At 49.7% G+C, this 16,357-nt stretch overlaps 6 protein-coding genes across 6 annotated transcripts; 4 read left to right on the top strand and 2 right to left on the bottom strand.

Annotated features, from left to right (window-relative positions):
- The first annotated feature begins 8 nt into the window (after positions 1-8).
- TrAFT101_008775 (uncharacterized protein) lies at positions 9-4,971 on the top strand. Its single transcript, XM_066128425.1, has 5 exons — positions 9-363; positions 429-565; positions 621-2,009; positions 2,106-3,474; positions 3,528-4,971. Exons 1-5 carry the CDS (start codon positions 278-280, stop codon positions 3,733-3,735), a joined length of 3,189 nt encoding a protein of 1,062 aa, XP_065984543.1. The 5' UTR covers positions 9-277; the 3' UTR covers positions 3,736-4,971.
- Positions 4,972-5,521: 550 nt separating this feature from the next.
- On the bottom strand, positions 5,522-6,025 carry TrAFT101_008774 (uncharacterized protein; the record flags this gene model as incomplete). Its single annotated transcript, XM_024905346.2, has 1 exon — positions 5,522-6,025. The coding sequence occupies one exon, from the start codon at positions 6,023-6,025 to the stop codon at positions 5,522-5,524; it is 504 nt and encodes a 167-aa protein (XP_024761800.1).
- A 4,769-nt stretch (positions 6,026-10,794) lies between these two features.
- On the top strand, positions 10,795-11,115 carry TrAFT101_008773 (uncharacterized protein; the record flags this gene model as incomplete). Its single annotated transcript, XM_066128424.1, has 1 exon — positions 10,795-11,115. The coding sequence occupies one exon, from the start codon at positions 10,795-10,797 to the stop codon at positions 11,113-11,115; it is 321 nt and encodes a 106-aa protein (XP_065984542.1).
- Positions 11,116-11,211: 96 nt separating this feature from the next.
- TrAFT101_008772 (uncharacterized protein) lies at positions 11,212-11,660 on the top strand (the record flags this gene model as incomplete). Its single annotated transcript, XM_066128423.1, has 4 exons — positions 11,212-11,297; positions 11,352-11,366; positions 11,478-11,562; positions 11,622-11,660. The coding sequence occupies 4 exons, from the start codon at positions 11,212-11,214 to the stop codon at positions 11,658-11,660; spliced, it is 225 nt and encodes a 74-aa protein (XP_065984541.1).
- A 212-nt stretch (positions 11,661-11,872) lies between these two features.
- Positions 11,873-12,807, top strand: TrAFT101_008771 (uncharacterized protein; the record flags this gene model as incomplete). Its single annotated transcript, XM_066128422.1, has 3 exons — positions 11,873-12,224; positions 12,296-12,365; positions 12,428-12,807. The coding sequence occupies exons 1-3, from the start codon at positions 11,946-11,948 to the stop codon at positions 12,805-12,807; spliced, it is 729 nt and encodes a 242-aa protein (XP_065984540.1). The 5' UTR covers positions 11,873-11,945.
- Positions 12,808-13,151: 344 nt separating this feature from the next.
- Positions 13,152-15,944, bottom strand: TrAFT101_008770 (uncharacterized protein). The gene is made up of 4 exons (XM_024906546.2): positions 15,559-15,944; positions 14,927-15,478; positions 14,715-14,847; positions 13,152-14,651 (listed from the first exon to the last, which is right to left on the bottom strand). The coding sequence occupies exons 1-4, from the start codon at positions 15,654-15,656 to the stop codon at positions 13,419-13,421; spliced, it is 2,016 nt and encodes a 671-aa protein (XP_024761802.1). The 5' UTR covers positions 15,657-15,944; the 3' UTR covers positions 13,152-13,418.
- Between the last annotated feature and the right edge of the window lie 413 nt (positions 15,945-16,357).

Raw genomic sequence — 16,357 nt, 5'->3', positions numbered from 1 at the left:
CATGCGACTCCCGGCTTATTGTTAGCTTGGTCAATAGATGGGCCTCGTAAACCGGAGCTCAGTACTTTATCTCCTGTCGCCATTTCTTTTTCGTCTATCTTAATTCTAATCCAGCGTTTAATCCTTTTCAATGCTCATTTGCTAGCCATGATACCCCGGTAGTCCCTTCTTGACCAGAACTAGGAGATCAAGTCAGCAGCGTTGCTCTCGCCCTCTCGCTCAGCCACAATCGACTCGACCTTCATCTTGCAGTCTTCCATCTTCCACCACGCCAATCATGTATTCTTCCCCAGTTGCCGGCAGATCTGTCGACAACCTTGCGCCATTATCTCCCGGGGGCCGAGCGGACTATCCATTTCACAGGTTAGCATTGTTTCTTGAGCTCTGTGGGGATAGCTCCATGTACTTGGTAGCTGACGCCAACGTAGCAGTCGAATAGCCCAGGGTCACCCGCGGCCGCACTCAAGACGAAGCTCCACAGCCAGCTCAATTCACTCTATAGGGGGGACCTTAGATACAACACTGAGCGGTGGCAACGGTGCTGTATACGAATCTGGCCAGAATGGTATGTTGAGCTGCACACAGCTAAATCCCAACGCTAGCTAATGAAGCGCTATAAGCCATCTCGACACTGCTGCAGCCCCCTATTGTACGGACAGGCCTCCAGCCTCATACATCAGCGCCAGCATCGAGCAATCATAAACCACCTACCGCAAGGGATATCCCGCCTGTTACATTGACCAACATCCCTCAGATTGACCCCGAGGAGTTCGGGCCGTATCTCGCTCAAATTAGCACCCTCTACGAACAGCTTCGTCGGGTGAAGGAAAATGAAGAGGAGGAAAATGCCAATCGGCGAGGCAGTAAACAAGATGAACAGGCTGATAGTGCTGGCGACGGGCTTTTGCGACCTGGAGCGAGAAACCGCCTACCTCGAAAGGGCTCTACGGCATCTTTGTCCTCTCTTAATTCGGTAGACACAGTCAGCTCTCTGCGAAGACCGTCAGTGCTTAGCCGTAAAGCTGCGCAAGGGCCTCCTCCCCTGTCAACAATTCCCACCGTGTACTTCGATGACGACTTTCACCTTGAAAATCCTCGAACCTTTGACGTTGTCAGCGAGCGATCCGAAGTAATACAGAAACATAAGGATGAGGGGAATGGGAATGCGGTGGCACCCAGAAAAACGCTTGCGACCAACGCTATTCTGCAAGAAAAGCTCTCTTGGTACATGGACACCATTGAAATCCATCTTATCAATTCTATTTCCACTGCATCAACCACTTTTTTCACTGCGCTTGGATCCTTGAAGGAGCTCCACTCCGAAGCAGCCGATTCTGTTATGCGGATCAAGGCTCTAAGGAAAGAGCTAGAGATTCTAGATGAGAGAGTGGCAGCGAATGGTCTGATGATGGTTCAAAAGCAACGGCGACAGGAAAATCTCCGACAGCTCAGCGATGCGGTATGGCAGCTCAGACTTATCACCGAAGGCGTAGCGAGTTGCGAGTCTCTTGTAGATGCTGGCGAAGTGGAGAAAGCACTGGTCAATATCGACTCGCTGGAACTGTTGATAGCTGGTGAGCGTGACGAGTCTGATCAGGGCGAGATGCCTCGGTTGAGAGATCTCAGGTCTGCCTCAGCTCTACAAGGAGTTAATTCGGATCTCACTCAGCTCCGGTTTCGTATTGGCAGGGCATACGAATCTCAATTTTCTTCCATGTTGTCCTTCGATGTTCGCAAGCATGTCGAATCTGTTACATCAGCTGATGTTCTGATTAGATGGAGCAATGCAGCACCAAAGGCAAGAGGAGGCAGCTATCCGAGATCACCGTCTGTATTTCCCACATACCTGGCTGGTACAGACGAATTGAAAGCCCAGATACGACCTGTCATGACTGGCTTACATCGCGCACAGCATATTGCGACTGCTGCGACTGCTTACCGAGAGGACATTCTTCGCGAAATTCGAAACTTGATCCGTCGACCCCTGCCAAGTTCTAACGACGACGACAGTATGTCTATGATGTCCATATCTACTGCAGGCGGAGGAAGACATCTATCGAGTCAAGAGAAGTCCGCTAATTTGGCTCGTAATTTGCGAGCGTTAGATCCGGAAGATGCTGAGGCACTTCTCATGAAGATATACATCGGCGTTACAGAGACGCTGAGGCGAGCATCAACACAAATCAAAGTTTTATTAGACATTGCCAGCTCTCTTTCAGATCAACCTGGTGGTAGCGACGGTTTGAAGTCACCGCCAATACGATCTCCCTTGCCCAGCCCTCGATATGATCGACAAGGTAATAACCAGCAGCAGTCCGCTTTCGCGATTCAAGAAGAACTTCACAAAGCGATTGATATGGGAAATCTGCTAGCCCAAGCCGTTGATCTAGCGAACGAGAAGATTGTTAAGATCCTTAAAGTTCGCTCAGAGCAAGCTATCCACCTTCCACTCGACCTATTCCTGCGATACTTTAACCTAAATTTGTACTTTACGTATGAATGCGAGGCCATATCCGGGAGAAGCTGCACTGCATTGAAGACAGTGGTTAATAACCACATCAAGGAATTCGTGCAAAAGTATCGCGATGCCGCAATGCAGAAGCTTGCACAGGGAATGGAATCGGATCAGTGGAGCTCTAAAGATTTTACGGATGAAAACACACAACTCTTGAATCGGATTCTAGAATGCAGTACCCAAGATATAGAGGCTTGGACTGAGAGCAGCAAGATATGGATTCCATATGAAACTCCAAAGAAGCTTAGCTCGGATGCTGCCGCGTTGGGGACAAATGGTGCTGGCAAAGAAAAGGTTCGAAATGCCATCATCGAGTCTGAGAAATTCGTGCTTCCCAATTCTGCAATTCTATGTCTTGATGGCATGGGAAATTTTTTGCAGTTGATCGCCGGAATTCCTTCCATGACGACAGACATTGCGACGTCTCTGGTGGCGTATCTACAACTCTTCAACTCCCGATGCACACAGCTCATCTTAGGGGCTGGTGCTACTCGATCAGCTGGCTTGAAGAATATCACGGCTAGGCACCTGGCTCTCGCATCTCAAGCTCTGTCGTTCATGGCGGCATTGGTTCCCCATGTAAGAGAGTATGTTCGTCGTCAAGCTGGCTCGGGTGGAAACGTCACCAATCTCATGGGAGAGTTCGACAAAATTCGACGACTGTTTCAAGAACATCAAGATAGTATTCATCAAAAGCTAATCGAAATTATGCGTGGTCGAGCTACGAATCATGCAAAGAGCATTCGATCCATCATCTGGGATGTTGAGTCTCCAGACGAAAAACATTCGTTCATACAGAAGCTGGCTGAGGAGACCACAACGCTACACCGTGTCTTGACGAAACATCTCCCCGAAACATCTATCCAAGTTATCATGGTGCCAGTGTTTGCAAGCTATAAAACCCAACTAGGAGACGCCTTACGACAAGCTCCTGTAGCAACGCAAGCTGGTCAATCGCGGTATGTGACCATATTGAGCATCTTAATATTTTTCTTCTTCTAACGTTTTGCAGCATGGCCAAAGAAGTCGATTTCTTCATCAACAAGTTGCAAAAAGTCGATGGATTCGGCGATACCGGTGATTTCCTCATTGGTATTGTCAAGTCAAAGACTGTTGTGACAAATTCACCCACTACAACCAATGGTACTACCGATTCCAATGTAGAGGAGAAGACTGAACCAGAGAAGAAGACATCTTCTGAGGAAACCCCACAGGGCTAAGGTACTATTGGGGCCTATATATATCATTCATTGGATGGCTTCGTTCGTGACATACGCGAGATCATTAGATGGGAGTTTATGGCTGCTTTTGGGGGGGTTCATCTTTCTGGACTGTATATCATGCTTACGAAGGGCAAAGGAAGATACAAGGTTGCCCGTGTCGTGTACATACGACCTTGTGGAGATAATGTCCTGTATCATAATACCTCTATACTATCACACCGACGATAGACGCCGAGTGATCGGCTATTTGAGATATTTCATCATATGACCCAGACAACGGAAGTTCTACGGCGCTTCTAGAGGCATACATTACTCGTTTATAACAAAAGGACCCGTCGGAATTTTCTTCTCTCGCTTTTCTTGTGCGCTGGAGAACGCGCGAGTAGCCGAGTGGCGGCGCGAAACCTTTACGCCTCTTCAATCATCTCCACGTGCGCAACAGTAAAGTCTCGCCCTTTCTCTCTTTTATTTTTTTTTCTCTATTTCCTCGCTACTATTTCTCGGAACCAAGTCCGTACCCCACCAAAACGTGGCGCGTGTCAAGTCAAAACAGTGAACTGGAAGGTTAACGCCATTTTTCTTTTATTGTCGTTGCTCTCCTCTTTCGGCGAATGGAGCACCATTTTAACCGTTTACAGACACCGAAGGCTGTTGAGAATGACGAAATTGCGTACTTGTGTGAAGCCCTCTTTTTTGCCTCTTTTTTTTAATTCTTTTTTTAGAGCTTGTTGCCGTTTAAGGAAAAAGAAAGAAAGAAAAAACTCTGAAGTGGCGATGAAAACGTTTTTCTTTTTATATTACAGTATTGCGCACTTTCAAGGTTCGGAGGATCCATTCGGGGGATAGCTCTGAAAGAGAGCTTCCTCGCCTTCTTCCCAATTTTTTTTTTCTCCCCTCTCGTCTCTGGAAGGACAACAAGTAACCTCTTTTGGGCAACGCTCTCCGTGATCTATATTTGCTAGTGCACAGTTGGTGTTGGTGTCGGGCAGCTCTAGTTGAGTCTTGACAGGTAGTAGTTGTTATGGAGATTTCTCTCTTTCTCTCTTTTTTTTTAGTAGTATTCCATGGAAGACGAAAAAATCTCCTAGTGTGTGTAAGTGGCTCACACTAACGGCCGTCTTCCGTTTAGCCAGAAGAGAAATCAGTCATCGTTTAGCAAAAACGAGCTTCAGAGCTGTATCATGAAAATTGCGCAGTTCTAATTCAGATCGTAATGGGCTGTGAAATGTGCTGTGAGTATATATTATATCATGCCATACAATATGCATTTTGCGAGAAGACGGGCAACAGATCGAGATATTTGAATCAAAATTCCACAATGCCAATTCTAAATCTATCTGTCTAGAATGTTTCTAATGTCTAATATGTACAATCGAAAAAATGGGGTATTCAAGAAGAAGAAAAATGTAAAAATGGTAATAAAGGAGTGTATGAAGCGCCTTGGTCGGCGGTGAATATTCTGAAAATGAGTGCCAGTCTCTGGTTCCCTCATGTCAAGAGAGACCAAATCTGTGAGAAGTGAATGGTTGTGCTCGCAACCAAGTTTGTCCTTTTTTTCCCCGTGCATAAACCAATGCCCTGTAACCCTTTTTGCCCATAAATTTCTGGTCTCTGACCAGATGAGGTATCATCCCGTTGATATTTTTGCATTTAATCATAGCGTCGTGAGTGACTCGGCGCTCAGCACCATGGGGAGCCAGTGGCATCGCGAATGCCTCGCGAAGCAGCCAACTCCCAAGTCAGACAAAAAGAAAAGGGAACTTTTTTTTGACTAAGCAGCCATTTACTGAGACTCAGTGAAGCTGTAGCCGACGGAGCCAGAGCCCAGAGTGCAGATGAGATCAGACTCCATAGTAGCCTTAGTCTGGATGTCATCAGGCAGGTAATAGGCGTTGTTGCAAGGGAAGTTCTCGCAGCCGGACATGGGCTCATAGCCGGAAGCAGGGAAGAGCTGCTTGACGTTGTCCTTGTCGTTGGGGTCGACAATGGCAGAGACGTCGAAGTAGGTCAGTCCCTTCCAGCTGCCAAAGTTGACCTCACCGAGCATACCGGGGGTGTTGGCAGCGCCCTCCCGGACGGCATACCAGTTGCCCTGCCAGGTGTCAGGGAAAGTGACGGTGGTGTTCTTGCCGGCGCTGGTGGTGACGGAGTCAATGTTGGCGCTGCCAGGGTTGCTGGTGAAGTAGATGGTGCGCTGAGTGCTGTCCAAGGTCCAGAAGGTAACGCTGGCAGCGCTGGAGAGAGCCGCGGAGGCAATGAGGGTAGCAACAGAAGTAGCGAAACGCATTTTGATGGTTTGTTTGCTTAAGAAGCTAAAGAATGAATGTTGATTTGAATGTAATTGTGACGGGCCTTGCCGTTATAGTCTGCTTTCCAAAAAGAGTGAAAAAGCGTAAAGGATAGAAGAATGAATGGTAGTCCGAAGACAAGTGAAATGAATAGTGAATGTGATACTGAGAACGGACATCTCCAGAGCACAGACAGAAGGAATCCCTCCTCTTTATACTCAAGTCAACCGCAGAGCCTCGTCGGTTGACACATTGCGTGGCAAATGGTAGTCTGGTGGGGAGGAGAGGAAACGGCGTGGCCTGTCCCCCCCTTGTGGGCGGCTAACGTGGGTCGATTCAGACGACACCGAGACCTGAGGGTTATTGTGCTCAAAGACTTCTCATGTTGGCCTAGAATAATCCAGAGTCTAATGCAGGCACCATCTCTTAGCCAGTAACTGTGCCTGACTATTGGTGTGGATGGGTCGGCAGAATGCTAATAGGGCGTCGAGCCACACAATTCGTACATAGTATGCCCCGGAAGACCACCCGAGAGCCGCAAACGGGGGAAAGAAAACACTGATCACATTAGTGCATTTGCATATGGCCGTGTTCAGTGTTAATTTTCCACCTCTTGAGCCGTTGACCCCTGTTCAACGCCACAATGGATTACGGTGGACTCGCAGAAGCTGGATTTCGGGCTCTCATTGCGTGGCACACTTTGACCGGGAGTGGGTCCTTTCAAAAGAAAAGAAGGACAAGTTTAGAAATAAAAAAATAGAACAATCGATGAACGATGGCTAGCAAGACAGGTCGCCGAAGCTGGCCTGGTGCTGGCGCAGTGTGAAACAAAAAGCGTCCATTTTCAGCCACCACGGGATATTCCATATTAGCTAGAGAGCATTTTGAATGGACGTAGGCCGACTTGTGTGGAAACCGCAGCGAGTTACAGCTGCCGCTGTGCCCTTCCCCTCATCTCGTGATCCATAGGCGCAGGGTTGCATCAAACGCCCTCACAGGAAGCATAATCAGCGCCAATCCATCGTCGGAGTGAGCAGTCGTGGCACTCCAATGGAAGTCAAAACTCGTATCCTGCTGCCGACGTGCAGCGTATCAAGGCATGTAAGCAAGGCACAGAGAAAAAGATGGTGGGGAGCCAGGGACATCCGGCCACACTGTGCACTCGTTCCTGGACCAGGACACAAATCCAGAGCCTAGCAAACACTAGTATAAGTATGGAGTAGTGTCTGCTACTACTGCTCGTAGTCTGCTGCTGCTAGCACACTGTTATACCGGAAGGGCTATTCGGACACGCAACGATCGCTTTTCGCAGTCACGCACAGGTAATTTTCTTTGCCGGATTGCCTCTGCGCCCTTCTCGGACCCAGGCCCCCAACGAGAGAACGCTACCTCGCTCGTGCGAATTTACCCCTCAGCAGCCAGCCTCGAGACTCCTCTCAAAGCTTGCAATTGGCTGAAAGAGTGCCCAGCGACTTGGGAAACCATCGTTTTTAGCTGCATGACGGCTGCGACCCGGCTCCGCAACTCCATTGGCCGGTGCCTGGCAAGATCCATGTGGTTTGCCCTGACAGGCCGGACCGGTGAGTGGATCGTGGGATTTTACCTGTTGTGGCCGCTCACTCCGTTGCCTCCGAGTAAAAAGCCCGCAGAAAGTTCCTGGGCTGTGCTTCATCCAGTTTGACGACATGTGCGAACTAGTTGACGTTAGCTACCTCAGTGGCTAGAGGGCCTTTTGCAAGAGCGCGAATGGATCGAATGAATAGAAGGTGAATGTATCTCAGCATTCAGTCCACGAATTAGGTTTGGATATGATCGTTTCAATAATGCTTGTCCCCTGCGTAAATAGCCTGCGACTAGCTCACGGAATCGGGGACCATCGTCCAGATCGATTTCTCCCCGCCGCAGAGGCCTGCGTGTTTCCAGTATCTGCCTTGTGCCGGGCAAGGGATCCTTCTCTGGGGGGCCCTCTAGATGGCCAACGATCGGGATTCAGGAACAAGCCCAATCCTTGCTTTTTTTCGGGCGCAGGGATATCGCCGTCGGTTGCAAACCTGAATCGTGAGGAGCGGCGAGAAGAGGTGGGACTTGAAAAATCTTTAGAGCTCCATCACTTGTACGTAGTTTCTGCAGTGGGGGAACTCCACGGGAATTCACTCTCACTATCTTCTGCCTCTATCGTAATTCTCTTCATCGCTCGAGTCCATTTTCACGATCGTCGGCGCTGATCTCCGTAGAAAAAGGATGTTAACGAGCGCTTGGTGAGAGAAGGTGTAATTGGCACGGTATTGCTTCCTCTTGGCTGTGCTACGAATGAACATACAATCAGTCATAGCCGAATATAGCGCTTGTGCTCTTTGCAACAATGTAAGCCACGCAAAAGCGATTTTAGTCGCCATCAACAAGAACATGCTGTTGGGCAGCACGTCTCTAGCTGCAAAGATGATTCGACAGGTTCATGTTTGTGCTTGGCTTATGCAGCCACTTCAAGAATTTGATGGCATGTTATCCGGAAGAGAACCAGAGCGCACCGTATCGTAGGATTTTGGGCGTCCAACAATACGACTTGGGGGCTACTTGGTGCCCCAATTGCCATCCTTTGTGTGCCTAAGGCTCGGCAACAATGGAACTTGTCAATCAGATGAAAAGGCCTCAGTCAACTAAAAAAAAAAACGGCGTGGCAGATGATAAATGGCTCCTGAGCAATTCTTTGGGTGCCCCATTGCGTGTCAGAAATTGGCGATGTAAGAAGCGATGACGACGACATTTGCACAGCTAAAATCCGTTTTGGCAGATTTCTGGACTTTTTAGATATCACGACTAACATTCAACCTCCACTTGGAAGCAGAAAAGACTGAAGCATAGAAGACAGGCATAGCTCTGCTGTTGCCAAAGGTGCGTTTATAGTTACCTGATGCGGTAAACCGTGAGCCTGACTCTTGTTCGACGGCTCGGGCCAATCTTTACGTTTCCCTGAGAACTAGTCAAAGCTGGACAAAACGGAGAACTTGCTCTCTTAGGATGGAACCGCCAAGTCGTAGAGCAGAAATTTTTGTTCTAGGCTATTCGGAAAATCCGCACAGTGGCAAGTTTGCAGGTTCATAGACCGTCTTGCAAAGCCGAAGTTTTGCCCAGGCAGACGCAGGCATGTAAGCTTAATAGAGGATAGAGAACACTAGTGGCGATCGAAGTCTGAAACGGTAGAACGGGAACCAGAATTAATGCCTCGGAGACTTGGAGGTGGGTGGACAATGTCAAGGGCAGGCTGCATGTGAGGGCCATGATATGGTGATATGTCTGCGGCAATGCAATTACTACTTGTAGTTGCGCAGCACACTCATCCAAACCCGATGAGTCTGCATATTTGCACACGTGTTCGTGCATGCTCGAGTGCCAATCGGAGAAACGTATTATAATGTGGTGTGGTGACAAGGGACATAAGGTTGCGTGTTATACGAGGAACCTCTTGTTTGTTGTTGTGTGGGTGGGCAGGCATCGAGATCAGCCTTTGGCAGAAAAACTCGAACTTTCTCTCCGTCTTCTTCTTCTTCTTCTTTGGAAGTAAAATTAGCAATCCATTTTTACAAAAACGCGGCAATTGCTACTAGGATTGCCGTAAAACTATTCATCCCTTGACAAAGTCCCAGTGGCGTGCACAATTCCGCGAACTCAGCGCGTTCGCTCGATGTCAGTGCTGCTCCCTCATTCGGAAGATGCGGGCCGGGCCAGGTTCGTTTTCGCTGAGGGAAAGCTGCTGCATGTGAAAGCCATTAGAGTGGTGGCGCGAAGTACTGAAGCTGTTTTTCTGCAGTTTGTGGAGAAGTGGCTTGATTATTCGCCGATGAAAAAAGATGAAGTCGTATTCCTGTAGATGCCCCAGGGCATGGCTCAGCAGACACAGTCCATATCTAAGCTAATTGCAGATAGCACTGTGCATGTTCGCCGAATTGAGCAGCAGCGCACAGTGACAATATCGCCGGGGGCTCAGCTTAGCTCTCGTGACACCCACTGGAGCTTTCCTCTCTCTCTCTCTTTCTCTCTCTCTCTCTCTCTCTCTCTCTCTCTCTCTTCAGCCTTTGGTATTTATTCATCAGTGCTCCATTCTTGCACGAGTCCTAAAATCAGCTCTGTATGTGAATTTCGCGTGCAGAAATGACGTGCAACCTACCACAGACCTCTGTTCGATCTCGGCCTAGTCCATTTCAAGCCTCGACCAACGATTAAAGTTGTATGTATGCATGCACCACACCTCGAGCCAAAGCCAATCACTTACATGAAAGCAGGCAAAGACGAAATTCCACCTATCGTATTACCTAAATTATTAGAATTTAACTTTTCTTGCGAAGGAGGAAGCCCAGCGTTGCTTTCGGCAGGCCAGCAGCTGGTTGGTTGCATCGCGCGCCATCCACATTCCAGTCAGACCTTTACCTGGGAGCCGGAATCATCACGATAAGGCAGATCGATGAAGGCGCCGCAGCTGCTGTCAGTGCAGATGGATAAATATAGCAATGGAGCAATCAATTGCAGTATTTCAACCGCATTCATTCAATTGAATCTTCTTCACCCACGGCAATAAACGTTGGACGGCAAAAAGGCAAGGCCGTATTGGACATGGGTTCTCGAATTGGTCAACTCTGCTTCCATCTATACGAAGCGCCATCGCCGCACTCATGCCCAGATCCAGTTTTTCCATTTCCAAACATCGCAGATTGGACCTTTTTTAGGTAGCTTGTTTTCGGAATTTACTTGAGACGGCTACACGGCAGACGCTATGCGGCTGTGTTACGACAGGCACCCAGAACTTTCAAACTCTCCCCTCATTACTGCTACCGAAGCAGGGGAATTGCATCATACACTGCAGCCAAAACCACCGCTCCAGCGCCGGTTGTTCTCGTGTTATTTTGATCCAGGCCAATTCATTGGTTCTTTTTCTCCTTCATCCTCCTACTATTCTTTCCTTGTGCAAGCCTCATGCAAGCGAGCTCGGTGCAATTTCAAGCATCCACCGGCAGCTGTTTTTTTAGTGAAACGGCAAACGAAGTATCGCAAGACAGGACCAAACTTTGCCAATGGAGCACATCTACTTAGATAGCCAATGACTTAACCATCCCTCCGGCTCTATGCCAAGCTGAGAGGTAACATGATATTTGCTCTTTTTTTGGGCTTGCTGGACTAGTTCCATAGCTAGATGGAGCACAAACTTTGTCTGTTCCCATTCACGCCAGTAGAGAGCAGCGACGGCCGCCACCAGCCAAACAAGCTTGAACTAATCATGTCAGTGATCGTAATTACAAGATTCTTGACGGTTTCGTGACATCAGGCCGGTAGCGGCCTTCTTTATTTGTAAGTTTATAATCAAGCCCCGAGCCGTCTCCTACTCCCCACTAGGCAAGGGAAGAACCGCAGATCCCAAGATACACACTAGAGATGGAGAAACTAAAGGATATACCCCAGGAACATGTATCCCTGTTTGCTGCTTTCAGCACCTACCCACTCTCATCTCAATGGCTGTGTACGCCCATCTTCTGTAACAGCTCTTGTTAGTTATCCTATCCATCCTATCATTGTCCTTATCCTTGCCAACTCCCAGAATTCTAGTCCTTGGTGGCGCCATACAGCCATAGATCGAGCTCTTAAGCTTTCTCTCCAAATCCGGTGAGGCTACTTCGAAACCAATGGATGGCTTCATGAAGCCTCTCCTTATGCGGCATGGCACAGCATCTGGATGCTCGGCCTGAATGCAGCCATCCTCTTGCCAAGGACCCGCTCCCTCTCGACTACAAAGAGGCGACGTGATCCCATGATCTCAGCCTTCTTTTTCTTCCCTCATCACACTCACACTCGTTCGATACAGTCTTTCAAACACTAGCTCAAAAGCTTTTCTAACTTTGGGTCTTCTTGTCCTTCGTTGATACCGCAAATATGCGTTTCATTCAAATCGTGGCGTCCGCTGCGGCGCTTGCTACCTCAGTTGCTGCCGGCGGTGGTGAATACGGCAACAAGCAACCTGAGGGTCCCAAGTATCCTGAGGGTCCAAAGTATCCTGAGGGTCCAAAGTATCCTGAGGGTCCAAAGTATCCTCCCAAGCCTCAGCCTTCCAAGTACGAGCCTCCTAAGCCTCAGCCTCCTCCGTACCAGCCTCCGCAGAATATCACCAAGTACACCACTGTCATTACTACTGACTATACGACTTTCTGTCCTGTAAGTTAATATCTTCTAGAGTGACCTCAAAAACTTGTATCGGATGTCTAGCAGCTAACTTTGCCTAATAGTCGCCAACTGTCATCCCCATTAACAGCATCACCTACACGGTCACTGAGCCAACCACCCTGACCATTACCAGTAAGGCTCTCTCTCTGCTAATTCTCCAGCTTATAAACACCACGACTAATGACATGCAACAGACTGTCCTTGCACTATTACTCACCCGGTTCCTCCGCCTCCTCCTCCTCCTCCGCCACCACCGCCACCACCACCACCACCTGTCACTACGGAGGCTCCTCCCCCTCCTCCTCCGCCACCTGTTACTACCGAGGTGCCTCCTCCTCCTCCTCCTCCTCCTGTTACTACGGAGGCTCCTCCACCACCACCTCCGGAAACCACCGTGGTCCCACCCCGGAGACCTCTGTCGTTCCCCCGCCAGTTCCTCCTCCAGTTCCTCCTCCGGAGACCTCCGTCGTCCCCCCGCCGCTTCCTCCTCCGGAGACCTCTGTCGTCCCCCCGCCGCTTCCTCCTCCGGAGACCTCTGTCGTCCCCCACCGCTCCCTCCCCCGGCGAGCTCTGAGGCTCCTCCTCCTCCTCCGGCCACTGGCACAACTCCTCCGCTCATCCCCACCGCTGCTGCCGACAAGACAAATGCTGGCATCGGTGCTCTCGTCCTCGCTGGTATTGCCGCTTTCGCTCTCTAAATGAGCAATTCGTCATCATCGGAGGAGAAAATGGCTATCGAAAGGTGAACAGGGGAGGCCTGGCCATATCCCACCTACTAGGGGACAGTTCTCAACTTTTTAATTATTTGATTTGGGAATTCTAACATTCTTGACACTCCTTCACACTTTGGAGAGAGCCTATTTTTTTATATCAACAGAGAACTGGGGCGGGCTAATAGGGGTTTCGGTTGTGGAATTGCTTAGCTTAGACATCAAGTATTGGTTTAATAATAAAAAAAAAAGTTACACTCCTTTAAATCCGACCATCTATAATTCCGTAATAATTTCATTCTTATGCTAATGATATGATTCCATCTTATGCTAATAATATGTGTCAAAGTCAAAGAAACACTACCAGTTATGCTCCATTTCCAGTCATTACAAGAAAAAAAAAATCATTTATGATCGATCGTGAAAGACACCATGGTCAAAATCGACGCAGCTTAGACTTTTCATGCATCTGCTGCTAGCTGACAGATCCCAACATGCCGGAAGCCTCAAGCCTCGACCTCACCTCCCGGACAAGGGCCTTGGCCTCTTCTACCTCGACTCCATCCTGGCACAGCTCAGCTGCGAGCTGGTTTGCCGTCGTATAGTCCGCGGTGCGCATCGCAAATTTGGCCAGCCACATCCGTGCCTTGCTGGTTGCGGCCGTGACGCCGGTACCCTCGGCATTCCCCTCCGCGTTATTCTCGTCTCGCTCATGATAGCCTTCAGAGCCTCCTGGCGAATCATTATGAATCCTTACAGAGTCGCTTAAGTTTCCAGCGGCTGCCGGACCCCCATCCTCTTGTGCCACACAGAGCTCCATATAAGCTTTGGCCTCTTCCTCTTCTCCTAGCTGGTCGTACATGGTAGCGATTTGCAAAAGTATCTCTGGGTCCATTTGGCCAGTGGCGCCACGAGCTCCGAGTAAGTCTCCGCCGCTGCCAAAACTACTGCCAACGTCATAGTACGCATCGGCGAGCAGAGCACGTTTGAGAGCCTTGATGCCATCGCGCTCTCGGCCCATTTTCTGGAGGCATGAACCAACTGCCATCCACATTTTACCATCCCACGGCCGGAGTCCCGCTGCTTTTTTGTAATACCAAAGCGAATATGTATGCATTTCCAGCATCTCGTATGTTTGCCCAAGGCCATACCAAGCTCGATAGTCGCGCCGGTTGACATCTACCGCTCTTCGATATGATTCTATAGCAGCGTGTGTATTCTTCAGCTCCACGTATTCGTGGCCCATCAAGGTCCATGCCGAGAGGCATGACCTATCCAGCGTCAATGCTCGCCGGAAGTATCCCACAGCCTTCTCGTGCATTGACAAGAGCGAATAGTAATTTCCGATGACGACGCAAGATTCTGGTCGGAATTTGTCCACACTCGAACACAAATGAGCCAGAAATGCGAGCTTCGGCCGCAGATTCAAGACGTAGAGAATATTCGAATAGTGATCCAAGGAATCAAGTCTGTGAGGATGCAGTGATAGCAGCCGGCTGAAATGTTGCTCAGCGGTCATCAGATCCTTTGCGTGGTAGGCTAACAGCGCATTACAAGTGAGAAGGAATGACGAGGTCGGAAAGATGGAAAGAAGTTGATCGAGTGAATTGGCAAGCCCTGCGGACTGCTGGTACAGCTCAAGCGATGTGTGAAGATGGAACATGTAAGAAACAATATTTTGAGGGCAATGCCGACATATTCGATTCAGCTACAGGATTTCTTGTCAGTCACTGCAACAATCAAAGACACGCGTTACTTTTCATCAACTTACATCTTCGACTCGTGATATCAGAGACGTCATCTCGAGCCAGCAGCCCCAATTCATGGGGTACTTGTGAACACTGCGTATGAGAAACTCCAAGGCTTTCTCGTCATTCTTTTCTTTTGCAAGCACCATGCCATATCTGCAGTCAACCAAGGTTAGTGAACGCCACCCACACTGCTCTCCAACGACGGAACAAGGTAAGCGCGTTGTCAACATACAAATATTCAAGCCAGCCCTGGCTTCCGAGAACTTCATCATCGTCCGTCGTCCTCTCCTCAAACCAAGCAGTCAAAAATCTCCCAACAATTAGGAGCTGTTTGTTGACCACAGTGCCAAGGTCCTGAGGGCCCATAACCATCTCTGACTCCTCATTCTTGCGCTTCTCGCCAGACATAAACTTGGCATACAGCGCCAAGAAGAGGCTCTTTTGGCTGAGCTTGGGTAGAGGGACCGCACTCAGATTGGGCTCATCCGTCGCCCTCGACTTACCCTTGCCTTTGGGAGTCGCCAAGGGCTTCTCGAGGCGGGAGTCGAGAACGGTGGACAGCAGGGAGTCGGGCAAGAAGACGGCAGCGCAGCGGTCATATTCCTTGCAGTCGAAGAGAGACTTGGCCAGGAGGTACCTGCTCAGCTCCTTTGCCTCCAGGGCAGCCTCGTCGGCATCTTGATTTGGTGAAAAGATTGGAGAGGTGTGTTTACCGAGCTCGGGGCTCTCAGTCTCTCCTTCACCGTCCTCCGGCTCTGGAACGGCGTTGAGGAGCTCGGCTGCCCTTGAAAGTAAGATTATCAGCCTTATGCCTGTTCACACGTGGTAAATTACAAAAGAGACGCTGAGACTATGCAAGCTAACCATTTTGCCGATTGATACAGGCATCGCTCGGAGCATTTCACCACCGCATCTTGCAGCGCGACCCTGAGCTGGGCAACCTCGTGGGAGCTGAGCGCCATGGCTGGGGTAGGCAAGTAAACAAGACAGAAAAGCCACGAGGGAGGAGCCGCGATAGCCGTTCAACGTCGTAGAAGCACAAGGCTCGCAAGGCTCGGCCCCAGCCTTCAGGCAACTGCACGCAATCCCTGCTCTCTCTCTGTCATATATCAGACAGTCATGCAAGGCATCTGCACTCTGTACACTGAATCAGGCTTGCCGGCATAAAATTGGCTGGGCTTGTTTGTGAGCTGTGGCGTCCGCGATAAGGACTGGTGATGGTTCGGATCCGAGTACGTTGCGTCAAATCCGTACTCGTATTAGACGCGAGGGGAGTGGGATGAAGTGTACAGTGCCAGAGATAGAAGAGACAGAAAAACAGAGGCCTGGCGGTGCAGCAGCATAGTGCGCATAACCTCATTTCGCGACTAGCGGCACGGAGTACTGTCCCTGTTCAGCCGCTGCCACAAGCCCACCACTTCCCGATTCGCGGCCCCTCGCGACTATTGAAATGATCCAAGCGCTGATTTTCAGGTACCGCCCAGCGCACCGCCGCAGATGCCACCATGCTAACCGCAAAGCGCGCTGAGAGAGGCCCCGGCCTGGGACTCGATCCCCTGCGGCTGGCGCCCAGCGAGGCGCCAATCACCACTACCACGTAGGTAGCACCGCATGTTGTATGCACGCTCTTTCTGTGTCGCGGCCGCTCACCGCCCCACAAAAG

The sequence above is a fragment of the Trichoderma asperellum genome, chromosome 5 (assembly GCF_020647865.1).
Source record: "Trichoderma asperellum chromosome 5, complete sequence".
Lineage (NCBI taxonomy): Eukaryota > Fungi > Ascomycota > Sordariomycetes > Hypocreales > Hypocreaceae > Trichoderma > Trichoderma asperellum.
Note: the sequence above shows the minus strand (reverse complement) of the source record. Positions and strands in the feature narration are given on the sequence as shown.